At 57.1% G+C, this 21,454-nt stretch overlaps 1 protein-coding gene across 1 annotated transcript in view; it reads right to left on the reverse strand.

Annotated features, from left to right (window-relative positions):
- Positions 1 to 1,885: 1,885 nt before the first annotated feature.
- The window catches only part of PTPRS (protein tyrosine phosphatase receptor type S), a 134,728-nt gene continuing 115,159 nt past the window's right edge, over positions 1,886 to 21,454 (reverse strand). Inside the window, exons 15-35 of the mRNA XM_035286282.3 lie at positions 19,379 to 19,987; positions 18,796 to 18,893; positions 17,780 to 18,033; positions 17,058 to 17,151; positions 16,737 to 16,952; positions 16,149 to 16,306; positions 15,614 to 15,625; positions 14,955 to 15,067; positions 13,250 to 13,297; positions 12,111 to 12,208; positions 11,893 to 12,016; positions 11,194 to 11,369; positions 10,994 to 11,113; positions 9,137 to 9,291; positions 8,762 to 9,047; positions 8,060 to 8,238; positions 7,115 to 7,241; positions 6,905 to 7,030; positions 4,379 to 4,533; positions 4,097 to 4,232; positions 1,886 to 3,141 (exon numbers count right to left, since the gene is read on the reverse strand). Of these exons, the coding sequence (XP_035142173.1) occupies positions 3,073 to 3,141; positions 4,097 to 4,232; positions 4,379 to 4,533; positions 6,905 to 7,030; positions 7,115 to 7,241; positions 8,060 to 8,238; positions 8,762 to 9,047; positions 9,137 to 9,291; positions 10,994 to 11,113; positions 11,194 to 11,369; positions 11,893 to 12,016; positions 12,111 to 12,208; positions 13,250 to 13,297; positions 14,955 to 15,067; positions 15,614 to 15,625; positions 16,149 to 16,306; positions 16,737 to 16,952; positions 17,058 to 17,151; positions 17,780 to 18,033; positions 18,796 to 18,893; positions 19,379 to 19,987 (3,353 nt within the window). The 3' untranslated portion in view covers positions 1,886 to 3,072. The remainder of the gene's footprint in view (positions 3,142 to 4,096; positions 4,233 to 4,378; positions 4,534 to 6,904; positions 7,031 to 7,114; positions 7,242 to 8,059; positions 8,239 to 8,761; positions 9,048 to 9,136; positions 9,292 to 10,993; positions 11,114 to 11,193; positions 11,370 to 11,892; positions 12,017 to 12,110; positions 12,209 to 13,249; positions 13,298 to 14,954; positions 15,068 to 15,613; positions 15,626 to 16,148; positions 16,307 to 16,736; positions 16,953 to 17,057; positions 17,152 to 17,779; positions 18,034 to 18,795; positions 18,894 to 19,378; positions 19,988 to 21,454) is intronic.

Raw genomic sequence — 21,454 nt, forward strand, 5'->3', positions numbered from 1 at the left:
CTCTTATTGCCCAGGCTGGAGTGCAATGGCGCAATCTTGGCTCACTTCAACCTCTGCCTCCTGGGTTTAAGTGATTCTCCTGCCTCAGCCTCCTGAGTAGCTGGGATTATAGGCGTGTGCCACCACACCTGTCTAATTTTGTATTTTTAGTAGAGGTGGCTCACGCCTATAATCCCAGCACTTTGGGAGGCTTAGGCAGGTGGATCACTTGAGATCGGGAGTTCAAGACTAGCCTGACCAACATGGAGAAACCCCGTCTCTACTAAAAATACAAAAAATTAGCCGGATGTGGTGGTGGATGCCTGTAATCCCAGCTACTCGGGAGGCTGAGGCGGGAGAATTGCTTGAACCCAGGAGGCAGAGGTTGCGGTGAGCCGAGGTCGCGCCATTGCACTCCAGCCTGGGTAACAAGAGCGAAACTCCGTCTCAAAAAAAAAAAAACAAAAACACCAAAAACCAAAAACCAAAACAAACAAACAATAAAAAATTTGCTGGGTGTGGTGGTGGGTACCTGTAGTCTGATCTACTCAGGAGGCTGAGGCAGGAGAATCGCTTGAACCCGGGAGGCGGAGGTTACAGTGAGCTGAGATCACACCACTGCACTCCAGCCTGGGGGACAGAACGAATGTCCCCCTTCCACCTCCAAAAAAATGTGTTTTAAAATTTCTCCCCTTTTCCAGGGGAGGCTAATTCCTCTTCTGAGCCAAGATCAGGATACCTTATCTAATATTTGTTTCTTGGAATTTGCGAAGATCTGTACTGTTAATTTTCACAAATTTTCCCTGTGTGTTTGAGACTGTTGGGGGCGGAGGGGATCATAGGGTTTGTTGAATCTATTTGGCTACGTTTATTAATGGTGTGGCTCACATCTGTACTGTTCTGACTACTTTATCTGTTGGTTTCTAAGAGACGTAGTCCTCTTCCCTGAGCTGGGTCCCTGGTCTCACTAAGATCACCCCTTCTGATCCCAGGGAGATCTTTCGTCCACCTGTGGGTGGCTTCTCTGCCAGGACAGTGAGTGACTTGGGCAAGGGTGCAGATACACAGCGGCTCACCCTCTGTCCCCAGGGATGTGACTCTGGCTCAGTGCATGGGTCCACTCACTGGGTGGCCTAGAGGATGGAGAAGAGGGTCCCCAACCCGCTACTTCCCTCCATGGACTCAGTTCCTCTGCAGGACGCGTCAAGAAGGCAACACAGTGCTCTGTTCAGGGTTGCGGGTGAGACAGGGTGGGATATGAATTCCAGCGCCACCTCATACTCACTGTGTGCCCCTCCCTGAGCCTCAGTTTCCTAATATGTAAGTGGGGCTGACAACTTTTTTTCTTTTTACATGGAGTCTGTCTTTGGCCCAGGCTGTGATCTCAGCTTGCTGCAACTTCGGCCTCTGGGGTTCAAGGGATTCTCCTGCCCGAGCCTCCCACGTAGCTGGGATTACAGCCACATGTGGCTAATGCTTGTGTTTTCAGTACAGACGGGGTTTCACTATGTTGGCTGGGCTGGTCTTGAACTCCCGACCTCAGGTGATTCATCTGCCTCCTAAAGTGCTGGGATTGCAGGTGTGAGCCACTGCACCTGGTCAAGAGGCTGATAACTTCTATCTCAGAGTGACTGGCCCATGGTAAATTCTCAATCACGGTCACTTATTAGAGTAAGAACACAAGGCAGCCCCTACAGGGCCAGGGCTTTGGTTCTGGGTTCAAATCTTGGCCTGGCCACTTCACTGCTGTGTGATCTTAAACAGGCAACAGCACCTCTCTGGGCCAACTCCTCCAACACTTGACACCATGAAGGGAGATGAGCTCTCCAGGCCCCCACCCACCCACCTGCCCCAGGGGTGAGACTTGACAGGCAGGGGCGCAACAAACACTCCACAATGAGCCGGGTCGGACGATCTTCCTTTAATACAAAGTCGATTTATCTACATACGCGGGGGTGGGAAAACCACCCGGCTGCTTCTGCTGGAATAAACTGTGTGGAAAACAACCGCAGATCTGCCCTTATACAAAGAGGAACAACTCGCTTGCTCAGGGGGTGGGTGGAGGGGGTCCTGTCCTTCCGGTTTTGCTCCCAAACTGCCCCACAATCCCGGGGGAAAGGGTCCCTGATGTGCCGCAGGATACGGCCACTGTCCCCAAAACAAGTAGGATCCTCTCCGTCTCCCAGCGGGTGGGAGACAGCTCAGGCTATGGGAGGCAGGGGGCCGCCGTCATCTCAGTCCCCGCGGGTTCGATCCCAACACCGCTGGGTCCGAGTCCCCCCATGACCCTACCCTCAGAACTGTATTTGATATGTCTGAAAATTTAATCTATAAAAATGAAACAGGCGGGGGTGGGGGGAGCCAAAAAGAAAAAGGGACATCCCATTCTTCTGTGAGCAAAGCACGCTTTCTGATGGTGGGGAGGATAAAGCCGAGACACGGGCCCGCCACGCACATCTGCGAACGTAAGCATCACACAAGGACGTCTACAGTGAAAACAGAGACCGTCTTTGAACAGAACATGAACAAGCCGAAGTTGTTCTCTTTGAAAGCCGTTGACTGGCAAGTCTTTTGTTTGGTTGGTTCTTTAAAAAAGGAAAAAAAAAAATACACTATTAAAAAAAAAAAAAAGAGGAAATGTCACGGGATACAGTTACACTGAGTTCTAGAAGGGAGCTGGATTCTGGTCCCAGCCCAGCGTCCCCAGGCTGCAGGGCACGGAGGAGCCTCCCGGGTCCCCCCCTCACCACCACGGGCGGAGTGGGGGTGGGAGATGAGGGGTCAGTCCATAGTCTGCGCCCCACCCTCCTCTGGTTCTGGGGAGCACTCCTGTTTGCTCACCACCCCCCCACCCCCCACCCCGGAATCTGGTTTTGGAATTGGAAGGAAAGGAGGAATGTGCCAAGTATTTGAAGGCGGGGGCCCGGGGCTGGTAGGGGGCTGGAAGAGCTGCGTCGTCCCTCCTGGAAACAGTGCAGAGCCACAGCTGCTGCTGCTACCGCCTCCTGCCCTGCCCACTGGGGGTCCGCCCCGGAGGGGCACAGGCATCTGGGCCATCCGGGACCGGTGGTGTCGGGCCGGGGGACCATGGCTTTAGGTTGCATAGTGGTCAAAGCTTCCGAGGTACTCCAGTGCCGCCTGGTAACAGAACTGGTACTCGTCCTGGGGGAGCAGAGGGGAACTGTCAGCACCTCCCCTGCTCTAACGCCTCCCAGGGCTCCCTAGCGCCCTCAGGAGCAGGCCAAGCTCCTTAGCCCGGTGCATGTCTGTTGCAGAAGGTCTCTTTGCCCCCCGCCAGGGCCCTCCCCAAATGAACCGGGCAATGCCACACCTTCCTGCCAGCCACAGCCAGCTCTTCACCTGGAATGCCCTGTCTCCTGTCTGCCTGGAGGCCCTATTCATCTTTGCATTTTTATTTCTTTGAGATGGAGTCTCACTCTGTCACCCAGACTGGAGTGCAGTGGCGAGACTGTAACTCACTGCAACCTCAGCCTCCCAGGTTCAAGCGATTCTCCTGCCTCAGCCTCCCAAGTAGCCGGGATTACAGGTGCCCACCACCATGCCCAGATAATTTTTATATTTTTAGTAGTGATGGGGTTTCGCCATGTTGGCCAGGCTGGTCTTGAACGCCTGACCTCGGGTGATCTGCCTGCCACGGCCTCCCAAAGGGCTGGGATAACAGGCGTGAGCCGCCGTGCCCGGCCCTCTCTATTCATCTTTTAAGACGTGGCTGCTGCTCAGAACCCCCTCCACTAGAACGTTCCCCTTGAAGCCAGGAGTCTGGGCCTCAGTTTCCCCATCTATACAGTGGCTGGACAGGATGAGTGGTTCGAGGCAGGGTCCAGGCTGAGCCACCAACTTGCCGTGACTCCGGGACTGCCACGAACCCATCTCTGTCCCCTCCAAGGGCCGCTTCCAGGCTCAGACCTTTAGCCAACTGTTGCGTTAAAAGGGTCACTTGTCCCCTTGGCGCAGCAGGGGTCTGTGGACCTTCCACCCACAGTGACCCAGAGTCCCAGGTGGCTGCAGCCATCTGACAGAGGCAGCGGCTGAGGCTCAGGGCAGCAGGGGCGCGAGGCCGGGCTGCCTCCTGTCCCTGTCCCTGTCCCGTCGTTACCTCTGTCTGCACCATGGCCGGCCGCTGGGTTCGCAGCATCTTCACCGTCTGAAAGATGTCCACCACGCCTTCGTACCGCATCCGCTCCAGCACGATGCTAAGCGTGATGAAGACGCCCGTCCTGCCCACGCCGGCGCTGGTGGGAGTGGAGTAAGCACAGCCGTTCAGGGTGGGCACAGGGGAGCCCTGATCCGCCCATCCCACTCCCCCGGGGACTCGGAACAGCCCAAGCTTAGGGCTGTCCCCCGCACCTCAGGCCTCCGGGCACCGGAGGGCGCTCACCTGCAGTGGACAGAGATGGGGCCGTCCTGGCCGAACTGCTCCTTGGTCTTGTGCACTTGGCCGATGAAGTCGATGAAGCCCTCCCCTGACTTTGGCACACCCTGTTCCGGCCAGTCTGTGAACTGGAACTGCCGGACGGTCCGCGACTGGCCGTCCTGGAGTGCAGAGAGCCCGGTCCTGCTTTCAGTGGCCATGGGGGTTTTTCTCCAACCTCCTCATCCTCACCCCCATTTCTTTTTTTATTAGACGGAGTCTCACTCTGCTGCCAGGCTGGAGTGCAGTGGTGCCATCTCGGCTCACTGCCACCTCTGCCTCCCAGATTCAAGCTATTCTCTTGCCTCAGCCTCCTGAGTAGCTGGGGTTACAGGTGCCTGCCACCGTGCCCAGCTAATTTTTGTATTTTTAGTATCGATGGTGTTTCACTGTGTTGGTCAGGATGGTCTCGATCTCCTGACCTCGTGATCTGTGCGCCTTGGACTCCCAAAGTGCTGGCATTACAGGCGTGAGCCACCGTGTCTGGCCGCTCACCCCCACTTTTATTTTTGAGACAGAGTTTCGCTCTTGTTGCCCAGGCTGAAGTGCGATGGTGCCATCTTGGCTCACTGCAATCTCCGCCTCCTGGGTTCAAGGGATTCTCCTGCCTCAGCCCCCATGTAACTGGGACTATAGGCGTGCACCACCGCACCCCACCCTCACTCCTGTTTTGCACCCTCTCAGCCGCTCCTTCACCCTGACAGCTTAGCATCCTTCTCAGTCCAACTGCACTGCTTTCCACAGACGCTCCAGGCTCACTGTCACCACTCCCTGCCACCCAGCTGTTCCTCTCCCCACATCTCCAATCCCACAACCACGTCCAGTCCAGCACCAGCATCCTCCACCCTTCACCATCCCGCAGCACACCCAGCTCTGCCCTTCCCACCTCCTACCCTCCACGGTGAACCTGTCATTTCCCACTCAGCAGCATGTCACAGCTCTACAGCACCGCTCAACTCCAGCACTGCCCACAGCCCGACAGGGCCTTCATCCCCCGTCCTCCACTGTCCAGTAACAGTGCCATTTCTACCACCCACCGCTGCTCACTCATCTCCTCTCACACAAGAGTTCAATCCGACACCATCATTTTTCACCACCCAAAATTATCCAACACTCTTCTATAACGGAATGCCATTACTCATCCCGTGCCCTCCGATGGTGCCACTTTCCACCCTCCACCACTGGTAACTCGTCACCTTTACCATTTGACAGTTCCATCATCTACACACTCCCCGCCTGGGGCCTCGTCCTTCAGCATTCAGTGATGGCATCCTCCACTGACAGTCGTCTTCCTCCCTACTCGCCCTCCTTTCAGTCTCTTTTCCCACCACCCATTGGTGCCATCCAATCACATCATTCTCTGCCATCTTCCATCCTTCACAAGTCAGTGGTGCCATTTCCCAGCGTCTGTCACTAACAGTTAATCGCTCTCCGCCACCCAAGTGTACCATCTTCCGCCGACATCCCCATTCCCCACCATCGGCCTTGTCCCCACCACATCCTCCACCGTCCAATGGTGCATCCGACGCTGCTGTCCTCTGCCCTCCCCTGCCGGTCTGCGTTCTCCAGATCTCCTTTCTCAATCTTGTACCACCCACTGATTCACAGCACTGACTCCTGCCTGTTCCCGGCCCTTACAGTATCTCCCAGGGATGTTCTCCATCCCCTGCCGGCCAAACCTCTGCCCTTCTCCAATTCCATCTTCATCCATCCACCCTGGTAAAGCCTCACCCTCCACTGACCCCAACTACCACATCCCACGGGCACTCTCCATCCTGTCACACATGTGTCCTCCTCTCCAATTCCAGGCCCCACCCCTCCGAGGGCACCAGCCTGCACTACTGGCACCACTGTGCCCGACGACTTCGCCATCCTCCGGCGTCATCTCGGCTGGCGTTCCCCATCCTCTGCCATCCCTGATCTTCCACCACTTACTCTGATCCTCTGGCACCCAACAGGGCCACCTTCCACTATGCGTTTTCAGCTGCTGCCACCTGATACCTCCCTTTCTCCCTCTGACGGTGCCATCCTTCACTGAGCCTTTACTGGCCAACCCCATCCGTTCTCATCTCACCCAGCGGTGCCAATCCCCACCATCTGACTCGGTTTGTCTCCCACCTCCCACCCGTCACTCTCCATCCTTCAACTCTCCGCCCGCCTTTCCGCCCTTGGGTCTCATCCTCCACAGGTGGCTGTCTCCAGGGAAAGCCCCATGCATTTCCTTGAATGTCACCCTTTGGGGATGCTCCCTAGAGAGTGTAGCTCCCACCGGGTTAGCACGGGGACAAGACCCTCTCTTCCTCCCGTGTGGCGGCAGGAGCACGTGGCCAACTGGTCAGCGGGCCTTGCTCCCGATTCTAACGCTCCTTCCTAACCCCAGCCTTCATATCCATCAGCAGCCAGGGCAGCCCTCTCCAGATCACTAAGGCAACAAACAGCCTGGTGTACGAAGTCTGGTTCCAGCACCTCCCGCCCGTCTGTCCCCACACTCACCCGGGCGTCCGTGACCTTGAACTCTCGAAGAATATACTGGGGCATGTTGTATTCTGCCATCGGATCAACCACGAAGTACTGGTAACGGGCAGAGCGCTCAGCCGGCCAGTACTGGTGACACTTCTCCTGCAGGGGAGATGGCAGCCATGGTCAGTGCTGTGGGAGCCGCGGCCGGGCCCTCGCCCTTCCCCGCCACGGCCCCTGGCTCACCCGGCCCATCTCCCGTAGCTTGGTGAGCATCACCACGATCGTTGAATTGTTCTCCCACAGCATGCGCCAGAAATCTTCCGTGGTCTCCGCCAGCGGCCCCTGGGTCGCGATGTAGGCCTTCTGTTGCCTGCAGGCGTGGCGGGTGTGAGCTCGGGGCTGCCTTGGAGACCCAGCGTGGGACTCGCCGGATGCTGCCCAAGAGGGTCAGGACCAAGCCAGGACTCTGCAACGGCTGCACCTGCCACCCCGCTGCCTGCAGGAATGGCTGCCAGGTGCACCAGCCCCCCGGCCGGTGAGCCCATTGCCCCCGGGCCGGTGAGCCCATTTTGCAGGTGGGGAAACCACCAGTCTCACGACGAATTCGAATTCCTTGACAAAGCTGTGGGACTGTCCACTAACCTCTCCTGATTTCCTCCCGCCACTGTGCTACTTTCGGTCGCTTGCATGGGCTGTGCTCTCTCTCAGCCCTGGGGCTGTGCACGTGTGGCACCCTCTGCCTGGAACACCCTCCCCCCGCCCGCCAGGATTTCTCAGTCTCCGTGCTAGTGACATTTGGCCCTGGATTGTTCTCTGGGGCACGCTGTCCTGTGTACTGGAGGATGCTGAGCAGCATGCCTGGTCCCCACCCAGTGCCAGTAGTAGTCATTGTGACAGTGAGAAATATCCCCAGAGCCAAATATCCCCTGGGTGTCAGAATTACTACAAATGAGAACCACTGATAAAAAAGAACAGATGGAATCATGTTATGGACAGCAGTCATCAGTTAAACACACCGAGATTCACAGACAGCAACCATGAGTAAAATACACATCTAAAGACGTGTAGTTAAACAGCTCGGGGCTGGCAATCTCTCTCCAGCTCTGTCTCCCACAAGACTGGAGGCCTCTGGAGAGCAGAAATGGGGGTCCTTCTGGGGCCCCGAGGCAGAAAAGTCATGGCACGTACCTGTAGCCATCAATGAAGCTGGCGTTGATGTAATCAGAGCCCTCCACACCCCGGATGGGCTGTAGACAGACCCGTGTGCTCTCATAGGGCATGATGTTCACCAGGCGGTTCTTGAACTTGTTACAAGGCAGATTGGCACTGATGAAGCGTGATGTGTGGGCCTTGGAGTTGGCCAGCCGCTGTGGGGAGGAGGAGGAGGAGGAGGCGGCCAGGGGCTAGCCTTAGGATGAGGGAGGCTATGCTTTCAGCCAGAGCACCAATGATGGATAGGTAGGTAGGGGCACCCCCCCACCACCTTGTAGTCCCCATTGCTCGAAGCCAGCCTGATTTTTGCCTCTTTGGGCTTCTTCCCTGCCCCGCCCACGGCATCCTCCGCCCCGCCCATAGCAGCCTCCGCCCCGCCCACAGCAGCCTCCGCCCCACCCTCTTCCCCGCCCACAGCAGCCTCCACCCCACCCTCTGCCCCGCCCACAGCAGCCTCCGCCCCAGCCTCCTCTGCCCTGCCCACAGCAGCCTTCGCCCCACCCTCTTCCCCGCCCACAGCAGCCTCCGCCCCACCCTCTGCCCCGCCCACAGCAGCCTCCGCCCCACCCTCTGCCCCGCCCACAGCAGCCTTCGCCCCACCCTCTGCCCCGCCCACAGCAGCCTCCACCCCACCCTCTGCCCCGCCCACGGCAGCCCCAGCCCCACCCCGCCCAGCACCTTGAACTCGAGTTCCATGCCGGTGACATGCTCGCCAGGCTCCACCTGGGCCAACTTCTGGATATAGGCATAGAGGCTGCGCGCCGGCACTTCTGTGTTCCCGCAGCCCACGGCCTCCAGCAGGGCCTCGTGGATGAAGCTGTACTGGTCCTCCGTCTGCACCATGTAGTTACGCTGGGACCGCATGAGCGTCACGTGGCCGTAGACATCGACCGTCTTCTCTGGCTTGATCCGCTCCAGCATGGCGTCGATGACAATGAAGCAGCCTGTGCGGCCCACACCGGCACTGCGGGGACACCCACATGGCGTTCAGGGGCCGCTGGGCTGCGGGGACCGGGGACAGCGGTCGGAGCAGAGCCCGGTGGACATACATACCTGCAGTGGACCACGATGGGGCCAGCGTCTGGCGGGTTGCAGGTCTTGACTCTCCGCAGGAAAGCCAGGAAGGGCGTCGGGTACTCGGGCACGCCATGGTCTGGCCATGCCGTAAACTGGAACTGGCGGACCTCGCGCTTCTCACTGGAGCCATTCTGGGGACCACAAGCATGTCACCTATCACTCCCGCTCGCCCTGCCACCCAAGTGCTGAAAATGTCCAAGTCCCACGGTGGCTCATGCCTGTAATCCCAGCACTTTGGGAGGCTGAGGCAGGCAGATCATCTGAGGTTGGGAGTTCGAGACCAGCCTGACCAACGTGGAGAAACCCTATCTCTACTAAAAATACAAAATTAGCTGGGCGTGAGGCAATGTCGTGTCACTGCACTCCAGCCTGGGCCACAGCAGTGAAACTCCAACTCAAAGACAATGCCCACGTCTGCACCTCCCCGTCGCCACGTCTCTAATGCCTGACTTGGGGTCCAGCTGCCCCTGGATGTTTCCGAGCGAATACTCTTGTGGATGCCTCACACCCAACATGGCCAACTGCATCTGGCCTTCTCCCCAAACCTGCTCCCCCGTCTCAGCTGAAGGTGACTCCATCCTTCCGGGCACTCTGGCGAGAACCTGGGAGTCACCCTTCACTCCTCTCCCCTCCCACATCCAACATCTCACCCAGGACCGTTGGCTCTGCCTTCAAAGTCTATCCCAATGCACCTGCTCCTCTTCTCCATGGAGGCCAATCTGGTCCAGACCCATCACCACTCTCTTTGTCCCAGATCTTGACTCCCACCCAAGCCCCCCAGTCCTCCCTGCAGCAGCCAGAGGGCACCTCTCTCTGCCCACAGCCCTCCATGGCTCCTGCCTCCCACAGGGTCCTGCACAAGCCGCCCTGTCGCTTCCTTGCCCTCCCCACTGTTCCTCTAACACACTAGGCACAATCCTGCCCTGTCTTACCTGAAATGCTGTTCCCCCAATACCCCCGGTACCCTATTCCAGGTCCCTGACAACGTGTTTCGACTGATTTACATTCTCCTTTGATATGCACCTTTGACACTTCATAGTTGGGGTCTGTGTCTTCTCTACTAGACTGTTATGCCCCACAAGGGCAGAACGATTTGTCTGTTTGGGCCCCTGTTGTGTGCTTGTGTCCAGATTAGGGAGAGAGACAGGTATTTAATGTGTGTGACTGAATCAAGAATTCTCACTCACTCTTATCCATCTACTCAGTTTTCTGGCACTTAGGTCAAGCACGTGCCTGACAGTGAGATGACCTGGTTGGATGTTGAGGATACATCATGGTGCCAGTAGCACCTCCCCTCCCCATCATGACAGTTAACGAATGTCCCCTCGATGGGAGAATTAGCCTGATTCAGAACCACAGATGGAACCACTATGGACAGCAGCCATCAGTTAAATAGATAGCTAAAAGACCTCCTCCACCCGGGCCTGAATTCACAGGACTGCCACTATCTATCCATTTGTGTCTGGAGACTCCCTGAAGGCAAGGCTAGGACCCTGCTCAGGACCCATCCTAGGCTCAAGCTGGGTAAGGCCAGAGGACATGTGGGCAAAGAACACCTGGGGCATCAGTAAAGGTAAGAGGAAATCAGGCTCATTGCTGAGTTGGGCTCTGCTGGCTTTGTCTTCCAGCCATGTATGGAAACAGGCAGTGCCCTCTTTGAGCCTCAGCTTCCCCCTCCACAGAAGTGGGTTCCATGAGAACGTAGTCAGCATGGGTAGACACACTCGGCTTTCTCTGTCCCAGAGGGAGCTCCCTGGGTAGAAGCGGGTGCCCTCTGCCTCCCTCCCATCACATACCGCCCCCCTCCGCCCCCAGCCCCAGCCCGGGCCCCACCTTGTGCAGAGAGAATGTCCTGACGCAGAATGTGGCCAGCTCGATGGTGTCTAGCAACGTGACCTGGATGAAGCCATAGGTCTCTGTGCCTCTGTTGGGCCAGTACTGATCACACTTGATCTATACCGGGCAAGAGAACAGGTGTCAGCAAGGGGCTGGCCAGTGGGGGCTTGAGGGCCATGGTGGGGTCCAGGGCTCACCCGTGACTTCTCCTCCAGTCGTGTCATCATAACAATGGTGGCTGACCGCTGCTCCCACACCATTCGCCAGAAGTCCCCGAAGGTCTCGGGCAGCGGCCCCTGCGTGGCAATGTACGCATTCTGACGCCGGTAGCCGTCCACATAGTTGGCATTGATGTAATCACTGCCCACGATGCCTGGAGCCGGGGCGAGAGGCCAGGGGTCTGTGGGGGGATCTGTCTAGCTAGACTGGCTCTGTCTGGCCCACTGCTTCCTCCAAGTTCACTCTGACGGTCCCCAAAGTGACCACTGGGTGTGTACTTCCCAGTTTCTCCCTCTCAGCACTATTACCATTTGGGGCTAGATCGCTCTCTGTGGGGGGAGCCATCCTGGGCACTGTGGGGTGCTGAGCAGCCTCCCTGGCCTCCACTCACTCCACGCCAGTAACATTTCTTCCCCCCAGGTTGTGACAACCAAAAATGTCCCTGGGCAGCAGAACTTCTCTGACTGATCACAACTGATGCAGGAGGACAGATGAAGCCATGTTATGGACGGCATCCATCAGTTAAATACATATCTAAAGATGCTCAGTGGCCTCCAGCTGGAGCTGGACCAGGTCGATGACCAGAATCAGGCCTCAGTGGCCAAAGGGAGACTTGGGATCTCGTGCTTTCCATGCAGTGGGGAAGGGCAGGTTAGGCCTGGGGTTCTCTGAGCTACCTTCGATGGGCTGGAGGATGACGCGGGAGTGGTCATAGGCGATGACATTGGCATAGCGGTTCTTGGGCTTGTTCACTTCCAGGTTGGAATGTTCCCATGTGAACTGCTGTCCAGGGTCGATGGACTGCAGAGGAAGGGGAGGGCGTGGGTGTCAGGGTAGGTGCCTGTGAGGCCTGAGGGGAGCGGGGACGGGGGACAGGGGACGGGGGCAGGCTCACCTCATACTCCTGGGAGAGCTTGAGGCTGTCGTTGGCCTTGAGCCGCTCTGTATGCTCCGCCATGTCTGCGATGGGGATTGGCGGGTGGCTGAGCATGCCTACAAGGGTGGAGCAGACCCCACCGGGGTTGGTCACTGGGGGGCCAGCCGGGGGCTGGAGGAAGGGGTGCTCTACATGTGAGTCTGTGATGGAGGAGTTGCGGTTAGAAGGGCGTGGCTGGGGTGGGGTTTGGCAGGAGGGGTAGATTCAGGGTGGCTTGTGAAGGGGCCGGGACCCCAGGTCAAGGGGTTTGAGGCTGCCGCTTGGGGCAGAGCTGGATACCCCTGGAGGGCTCTGGATGTCAGTTGCTGGCTCATCCTGCTTCCTTCCAACCGAGCTGGGGGTGCAAGGCCTGGCAGAAGGGTCACCCCCGAGGAGGTGAAGTTCCCAGTGCCCCGAGCCAAGAAGCAAGTGTGTGGCACAGAAATGAAACAGCAGATGCAGCCGGCTGGGCTTCGGAGATCCTATCCCTGGGTGGGCGACTGACACCCCTTTCTGTCCCTCTGGGATCAGAGGCACTAAGTCCTCTTCCAGGAAGACGTGAGGGACTGGGGAGGGGTAAACGGTGTGTGCGGGTATGTGATGGGGGTACTTGCTTGGAGCAGGTGCAAAACGCCCTGGCCTGAGAGCTCTTATCCTTTCAAGCCCCCCAGGGTAGCTGCTGGAGGTGCTGGGTGTGGGCTTGGTTCCCCCTTCCCGACACCCCAGTCTGCAGAACCCTGACCTGTCCTGGGACCTGTGCACGGGGTGCTCAGCCACCAGGGCGTTTCCAAGCCCACGTGTCCCTAGCTGCTCTGGGTGCCCCCCTCCCCCCCAGGAGCTCACATCTAAGGGAGGTGCCTGTCACGTGGGCATGTCCCGGGTAAGTGCCTCACCCAGGTCCCTGACACGCACACAGCAGTCACACACAGCCACCTAAGGGCCCAATGGACCAACCCCCTGCCCTCTCCCAGGAGCCAGCACAGGACAGGTGGGCAGGGGCCCGTGGCGGAGGGCAGGGCGTGTGGACAGAGACAGGAGGCAGGATGGAAAAACCGAAGAGAGAACGAACAGGCGGGGGGGCCAAAGGAAGCTAAGAACAGAGAAACACAGGAACTAACTTTCAAAGTGAAACCCCGGCTCCCTGAGGGGGTTGCTGAGGCCTGAATCTGCAAACAGCAAACAATCAATAAATGAAAACATGCAGGGTTGGGGGTTCCCGCCTCCCCCTCCCCCTCCCCTCACTGGCAGGCGGATGCAACGGGCAGAGCAACGCGGACAACTCGAGGGACATAGAGCCGCCTGGGCCCCCACCTGAGACCCCCACGGTAGCTGCTAACTCTGTATCCCTCTGGCTATACACCAGCCAGTCCCGGTCTTGACCTGTCACTCTGGAAGGACTCCAAAATGCTAGGTTCTTCTGTCTATAAATCCCTTCCCCCAGACCAGCCTGGCCTTTGGTCTCCTCTGTTGAGGTCAATAGAGGGCACTCTGAGGAAGGAGGATGCAGGACAGTGAGGGAGAAGCTGGGGGAGCAGGGAAAGGACATATGGGCCCATGCCATGAGCTTCAAGGAGGACAGCAACCATCAGTTAAATGAACATGTTGAAAATCCTTATTTGGATGGAAACAGAACAGAAACAAGCTAGTCCAGAGACAGAAATGAGACGGGAGCACATTAGCGGTGAATTAAAAGACTCTGCATGATCCCTTCAGGAGACTGTAGCCATCAGTTACATACACATTTAAAATTCTCATTTGGCTGAAAAACCGAAGCAACATGAACCAGTACAGAGATAAAAAAGGGAAGAGAATACATGAGGGGTGATTCATGAAACCCTGCACAATCCCTTTATGAGGACAGCAGCCACCAGTTAAATATGAATGGTCAAAACCCACATTTGGATGAAAACGGAAGTGCCACAAGCCAGTCCAGAGACGGAAAAAAAGAAAGTGTGTTAGGAATGGTATGTGAGGCTGTGCATGAGGCTTTAAGGACTAAAGACATCAGTTGAACATAAATGTTTAAAATGTTCATTCGGTTGGAAAATAGAGTTGACATGAACCAGTTCAGAGATAGGAAGAGGAGACCAGATGCAGTTGGAAGGACAGATGTAACCAGGCTGTGAACCCATAAGGAGAACAGCAGCCATCAGTAAAATGAAAAATTCCTTATTTGGTTAGAAGCGGCTGGCATGAGCCCATGTAGAAGGAGGAGATGGTGGAGTCTGTGAATCATACATGAAGATGATCAAGGATAAGACCTTGATTCAGTTCTCCTGGACTGGCAGGTGACTTTAGCTGAACCCTGTTAAATCTACAGGGAACTGTCAAGGGGGATGAGCCCCAGCAACCATGATGGGGAGAGATACAGGGCATGAGGCAGGTATAATTTCTGTACCTTGCAAGGGATATATTCCAAGGGAGATTGGAAAACGGCTGAGAACAAACCTCAACTCCCACCACTGAGGAACCTTAAGACTAGAGATATAAACAGAATAGCTCTTTCTGCCCAAGGAAATGAGGAGTTTGGGTTTGCTGTTTTTTTAAGATATCATCTTTAAGTTCCTGAAGAGGGCAGCAGCCATCAGTTAAATGTTAACTTAAAAAAAAAAAAAAAGCTTCACTTGGTTGTAAGCAGCACCAACCCACAGGTTCCAAGCCCAGATCCATGTAGGGTAGGAGGTATTTGGGAATCAAGAATTTGGCTACACCAAGCATAGTTCAGAGGGGGCCCATGAGGGGCCCCCGTGTGGCAGCTGCTGCTTCTCCCCAGTTATTTCCCCTCCATTGGTGGTATCCCTGGCACCATGGATAAGTACATACCTGGAGTCTGGAAGTTAATGCGTCTCATTTCCACAGGGTCCTTGGGGTGGTGAGGGGCGAGGTCGGCATTGTTTAGGAGGCATTTGGTGCGTGGTTCTGAGTCCTTGCGTTTACTTTGTAAGAAGCAAGTGGCATAGTCCAGTTAGTACTGCACATGCTGAAAGACGCAATACATATGTGTGAATACCATTCAGGCCCCAGGAATGTGTGGTAGTGAATGGACCATGTACCATGTGACTGGGGTTTCCAGGAACCAATACAGATACATAAGCAAGCTGTGGGAGCAGCCAGGCATCCCCTCTCCTGTAGGCACAACCATCAACCCATTCCCCATCCTCCTCCTCTTGACTGAGGCCTTTTTAACATTTAAGTGATGGCTGCTGTCCTCTTCAAAAACCTAAAGATGATGTCTTAAAAAAAAACAACAAAAAACCCAAACCCCTCATTTCTTTGCGCAGAAAGAGCTATTCTTCTGTTTCTATCTCTAGTCTTAAGGTTCCTCAGTGGTGGGAGTTGAGGTTTGTCCTCAGCCATTTTCCACACTCCCTTGGATATCCCTAGCAAGGGACAGAAATTATACCTGCCCCATGTCCTGTACCGCTCCCCACCATGGCTGCTGGGGCTCATGCCCCTTTACAGGGGACAGGGCTGGTTCTTACCTGTCAGGTTTGCTGTTCCCGAAAGCGATAGGTGAGAAAGGGGAAAAAGAAGAAAGGTGAGGGGGTGCTGGCCAGCAAGGGCTTGCTCTCAGTGGCTCCCTTAACCTCTCTGAGCTTCGGTCTCCTCTGGAAAATGATGTCATCTTTCTTGCTTATCCCCCTCCCACCTGACACCACAGGGAGGCTCATCTCGGCCCTTCCTTTCTAAGCTAGCACGTGCCCTATGTGGACACAATGGCTATCCTCGATGAACTGCACACAGGCAGCCTCTGCCCCAAGTCGTCTTGCTGAGATGAAGACGGGACTTGATAGTTCATAGGAGAAGCCAATGAACTATTCACTGGCCTGCTTTGAAACCTAGCTCTGCCATTCCCATGCTGTGTAACCTTGATCAAGTGGCTTAACCTCTCTGAACTTCAGTTTTTCCATGTGTACAACTGAGACTTTCAGTGATGATTCACTGAGACAACTCCTCCTCCCTCCTCTTCTAGGAAAGCCCTCCCTGCTGCCAAGTACGGGAGGACAGGGGGCTTACTTCTTGTAGAGCAGGATGGCAATAACAATGCAGATTATGAAGACCACAGCCAGCACCGGCCCGATCACCCAGATAAGCCCCTCCTCGCCGTCCACGATGGGCTGGGGGTCTGGGTTATCCAGCTGGAAGGGGTCTGAGAAGGGACTGGCTGCAAAGGTCTGCAGGAAAAGGGGGGGGGGTCTCCATCAGTGTACACCCTCCTTACAGTGGCCAGATGGGTCTTTTTCAAACACAAACCTATGTTTTTCCCTTTTTCTAAATCCTATATTCCTAAATCCTTGATCCTGGAGGCCTATATGACCTGGTCCCTGCCAATCATTGCTCTCCCCATTCCCTTCTCTGCTCCAGCCACTCTGAAATCCTTTTTGTACCTCCAGACCTTTGCACATGCAAATCCTGGGATGCTATTTTTCTTTGTTGAACTCCTACTCACCCTTCAACACCCCAGCTGCAAGGTCCCTTCCTCTAAGAAACCTTCATTTCAGGATATCCCCACTCCCAAGTCTTCCCCTCTGCCCAGCTCTGCCCACAGGGAGCTGGGAAGATCAGAGCGTGTCTGGCTGTGGGCAGACATCATTCAGGACTTACGGGCTCAGTCTTCTGAAGCACAGCAAGCACAAAGAGGACATAGCGGTGGCCAGGCTCCAGGCCCCGGTTATCGAAGCCACCGTACTGCTTCTGGTCACCGGGATGGAACGTGGATGGCAGCACAGAGAAGCGAGCTGCGATGTAGGGCCTGGGTACCTCCAGCTGGCGCGAGTGCCGCAGGCTGCGCCGCTGGAGCCGGGAGATGTCCTGGATGAGCTGCAGGAACAGAGTTGTGGGTGGCTCAGAGCTCAGCTGGGAGCAACAGAGCACCTAAATGCTAGAATGTATCTGGGCCCTGCAGGTCAGGCCCCAGGACCTCACCTCCTCCAGATCCATGTCCTCTGGGCTGCCCAGCGGGGTCAGGAATTGGCCTCCGCGAGACTTCCGCAGTGGCACCATCACGATGAAGTAACTCCTGCAGAGAGATGGGGAAAGAGTCGGGGGACTTGTCGACAGGCATGACCAAGGGATGCTACATGGGGACAAATGGATGGGGTTGGGGGGGTGTTTCTCTGAGTCTTCCCTTCCGTTCGTACAGTGGGCCTATTCCCCTGTGTCCCATCTACAGACGACCACAGTTCCTGACTCAAGCCTCCAGGCTTGGATCATGCTATACTTTCTTAAGTCTCATTGCTGAACTCCTATACATTCTTCAAAGCCCCAGCTTCCATACCCACATAACCCTAAATACCTTAAATCTCCTCTGTCTCTCAGGCAGAGTGCTCCTTTCCCCAGTGCGGGCTCTCAGCTTTGCCTCCCCACCAGTTGGAAAACCCAGAACCAAATCCTCTCAGGGGCCCTAGTATTACCCAGTGGAGGATGAGGCATATGAGATATCAGGAAATGCTGGAAGAGCAGATGTAAGGGCACATTTAGTGACAAGAGCGCTGAATCTCAGCCAGCCCCACGAACTGGGGCTGACACGGTCCTTATTTCATAGACGGGCAAGGAAACTCAGGCAGAGAGAGGGTACGTAGCTTGCCCCAGCCTCACAGCAGGCTGATGGGGGTGATGAGGAACCCGGAGCATGGGGGTGAGCGTACTGGACAGGCACGGGGCTCTGGCCGTCGGGCAGATACACCATGATGAAGCCGTCAGCGTCGGGCTTGGGGGCGACGCTGGGCTTGCCGTTGAGCAGGTTGAAGGCGGTCCAGGCGGTGACCGTCTGCTGGAGGCCGCCCAGGCTGCTGCCGCGATTGGTCAGCACAAAGTTGTAGAAGGTGTGGGGCTTGAGGTGGGTGATGAGCTTCTTGGTGGTGCGACCGTCCACGTCCAGTGTGAGCCCGTTGTACTGGATCTGTGGGCCAGAGTTAGCTCAGCGGGGCCTGATGGGCTCAACACCTGGCTGAGTCCCCTACCCCAACTGAGCCCTGATCCCAGGCAGAAATCCAACATTGACTGATCCCTGATCCCAGACAGAAATCCAACACTGACTGATCCCTGATAGAAATCCAACATCGACTGATCCCTGATCCCAGGCTGAGTCCCCTACCCTGACTGATCCCTGATTCCAGGCAGAAATCCAACACTGACTGATCCCTGATCCCGGGCTGAGTCCCCCAACTCTGACTGAACCCCAACCGTACTGAACCCTGACCCCAGGTGGAAACCCAACTCTGACTGAGACCTGATCCCACACTGATTCCCTGACCCCAGACTGCCTAAATGCCAGTTGGGCCCTGACCCTAGGTGGAAATCCATTTTGACTGAGCCCTGATCCCATGCTGAATCTCCAATCCCACTGAACCCTGAACCCAGACTGATGCTAAATTCCAGCTGAGCCCTGACCCTAGGTGGAAACCCACCTCTGAAACCTGATCCTAGACTGATTCCTGATCTCAGACTGAACCTCAATGCCAGGCTGAGCCCTGACCCTGGACTCAGCACCAACTCCAGACCAAACTCTGACCTCAGGCTAAGTACCAATCCTGACTATGCCTTGGTCCAAGCAGAGCCCTGATCCCAGACCTCACACCAACTCCAAGCTGAGCCTTAACCCCTTCTGAACTACAAGCCCTGACTCTGCCTGCCCGTCTGCCTGCTGGCCGGGCAGTTGCACCTTGTAAGGCGTGGGCGAGTTGTAGTTGTCAGGGAACTCCCAGCTGAGCAGGACCGACGTCTTCATGATCATTTTCACCTTGAAGTTCTTGGGCGAGACTGCCGGGGAGGCGGCCGAGCAGGGAGAGAGCAGAAGAGAGAGGCCCCGTGAGTGCCTGGCACTGGGTGGCGCGGAGTGGGGGTGGGGTGGGGCGGCCCAGGCGCTCCCTGTCGTCCGCTGTGCCCTTGCCCACGGCCTTCCTGCCTGGCCCTGGCCCGGTCCTGCCCTGTCCCAAGTCCCTGCTGCAGGAGACGGCGCGGCTGCAGAGGCTGCAGAGAGAAGGTGGAGGAGGAGGAGGAGGACGAGGAGGAGGAGGACGAGGAGGGAGGGGAGCGAGGGGAGGGCGGCGGTGGGGGGCGGCGGTGCTACCGAGGCACGTCCCACCTTTGCCAACGCCGGAGCCTCGGGGTCCGGACTTGCCTGAGTGACCACGAGGAAGCAGAAAAGTGACCACTTACCTGGGTGGGGGAGAGGGAGGGGCTGGGGTGTGGGGGGGGGCGCGAGGCCCGGTCCGGCTCTGGTGCGGGGGTCGCCGCGCGCCTACCTTGGTCCCGCAGGAACGTCCGGTAGCGGACGGGGGGGCTGAAGGGGCCGGGGCCCTGGCGCGTGTGGGCTCGAACTTGGAGGTCATAGGCCGTGTCGGGCTTCAGGCCCCGCAGCGTGAGCGCGTTCTCCGCGCCCGGCTCGGCCGCCGCCGGCAGCTCGGTCTCTCGGGCGGGGCCCAGGGCGCCGGCCTCCCGCACGGCCACCGTGTACTTGACGATGGCCCCGTTGCGCTCGGCGGGCACGGGCGGCAGCCAGCGGAGAAGGACCGTCCCGGCCGAGGCGTTGCCGGCCGCCTCCAGGATCTGCGGGTGGCCACGAGGCGCGTCCTCGGGGATGCTCAGGGCCTCGGCCGCCTCCTCGCCCAGGCCGCCGCGGCTGCGGGCCGCCAGACGGAACACGTACGTGGCCCCCTTGTGCACACCCGACGCCGTGTAGCGGTCCTCGGAGGCCGGGAACTCCAGGGTGGCCAGGGGCGTCGAGTCCTCGCGGCCGAACTGCAGGCGGTAGCCCAGCACCTGGTCCTCCGCGGCGCCGGCCGGGGGCTCCCAGCGTGCCAGCAGGCTGCCCTCGGGGGTCTGCTGCACCGACAGGGTTGGGCGGCCCAGCACTGCGGGGACACGGAGCGGGGTCAGGGTCTGAGCGCGATCTGCCGGCCCAGGCGCACGGGGGGCAGGAGGGACTGTAGTTTTTGTTTGTTTTCCTTTAATATAATTTTCTTGTGAGTTGGCGTCTCGCTGTCACCCAGCCTGGAGTGCCATGGTGCGATCATGGCTCACTGCAGCCTCGAACCGCTGGGCTCAAGTCATCTTCCTATCTCGGCCTCTCAGAGTGCTGGGATTACAGGCCTCGGCACCCAGCTGGGGTTGCGGGTTTTCAAAGCAGGTCTGGATGGCAGGACGCGGTGGAACACGTCTGTAATCCCAGCACTTTGGGAGGCCGAGGTGGGCAAATCATTTCGGGGCAGGAGTTGGAGACCAGCCTGACCAACATGGTGAAACTCCCGTCTCTACTAAAAATACAAAAATTAGCTGGGCGTGGTGGCGCGTGCCTGTTGTCCCAGCTACTTGAGAGGCTGAGGTGGAGGCTGCAGTGAGCCCAGATTGTGCCACTGCACTCCAGCCTGGCAACAGAACAAGACCCCATCTCAAAAAAACAAACAAAGCAAAAATGGGAAAAGTAGGTCTCGAGAACGCCTCACTTAAGAAGCAAAGACTTGAAGGAGTGAAGAGCGGGAACCATGAGAAGATCTGGGGCAGTCATGTTCCAGGCAGAGGGAACAGCCCACGCAAAGGTCCAGAGGCGGCACTGGGGTAGGGGCACGTAAGGCAGAGCGAGGTGAGCACTGAGAGAGCCAGTAAAGGAAAACGGTTACAGGAACCACAACGGGTCCTCCCGCTTCCGTGAATAACACAGCTCTCTCCTGCCTTGTTTATTCGGCCCTTGTGCAATGCAGGCACCTGACCAACACTCACAGGACAGAAAGGCCTCTGAACTCCTGCCCCTGTTCTGTGGTTTGCACGGCCTCGGTAGTAATCGACATGCCGAGAGAGAGGGCAAAGAAAGGGGAAAGCTGGGTTGTATGAATGAAAATGGACTTCTCCACTGCAGGACTTATCAGGGCCTTTAATGGAAGGCCATGAATACACAGGGTGGTGGGAAGCAACTTATGCAGTGGGTCCTGCTGAGCAAACACAGCCCTATAATACAATGTCCCTGGGAGAGGAGGGGGGTGCCCTGCTGGCTAGAAGGGAGGAAGAGATCATAGGAGGCTGCTTCGAGGAGGTGGCCTGTAGCAGACGCAGACTAGGTGGGCAAAGGGAACAGAGTGGATAAGGGAAGGCGCTGTGTCCAGCTGGGAGGCCCAGAATGTGGGGTACAGAGTCAGTGGTGTGGACCCAAGGGTCCCCGAGGAGGGGGTTGGGGTGGGGGCTGGGACAAAGGCCACAGGAGTCTGTCACCTGTTCCTGGAATAGTCCGGAGCTTACTCTGCCTGCGGAACCCTCTGGGCCATGCCCCCCGCCCGGTGTACCCTCCCCCACATCTTCACGGCAGCCTCTATTTCTTTGTTCAGCTC

The sequence above is a fragment of the Callithrix jacchus genome, chromosome 22 (genome assembly GCF_049354715.1).
Source record: "Callithrix jacchus isolate 240 chromosome 22, calJac240_pri, whole genome shotgun sequence".
Lineage (NCBI taxonomy): Eukaryota > Metazoa > Chordata > Mammalia > Primates > Cebidae > Callithrix > Callithrix jacchus.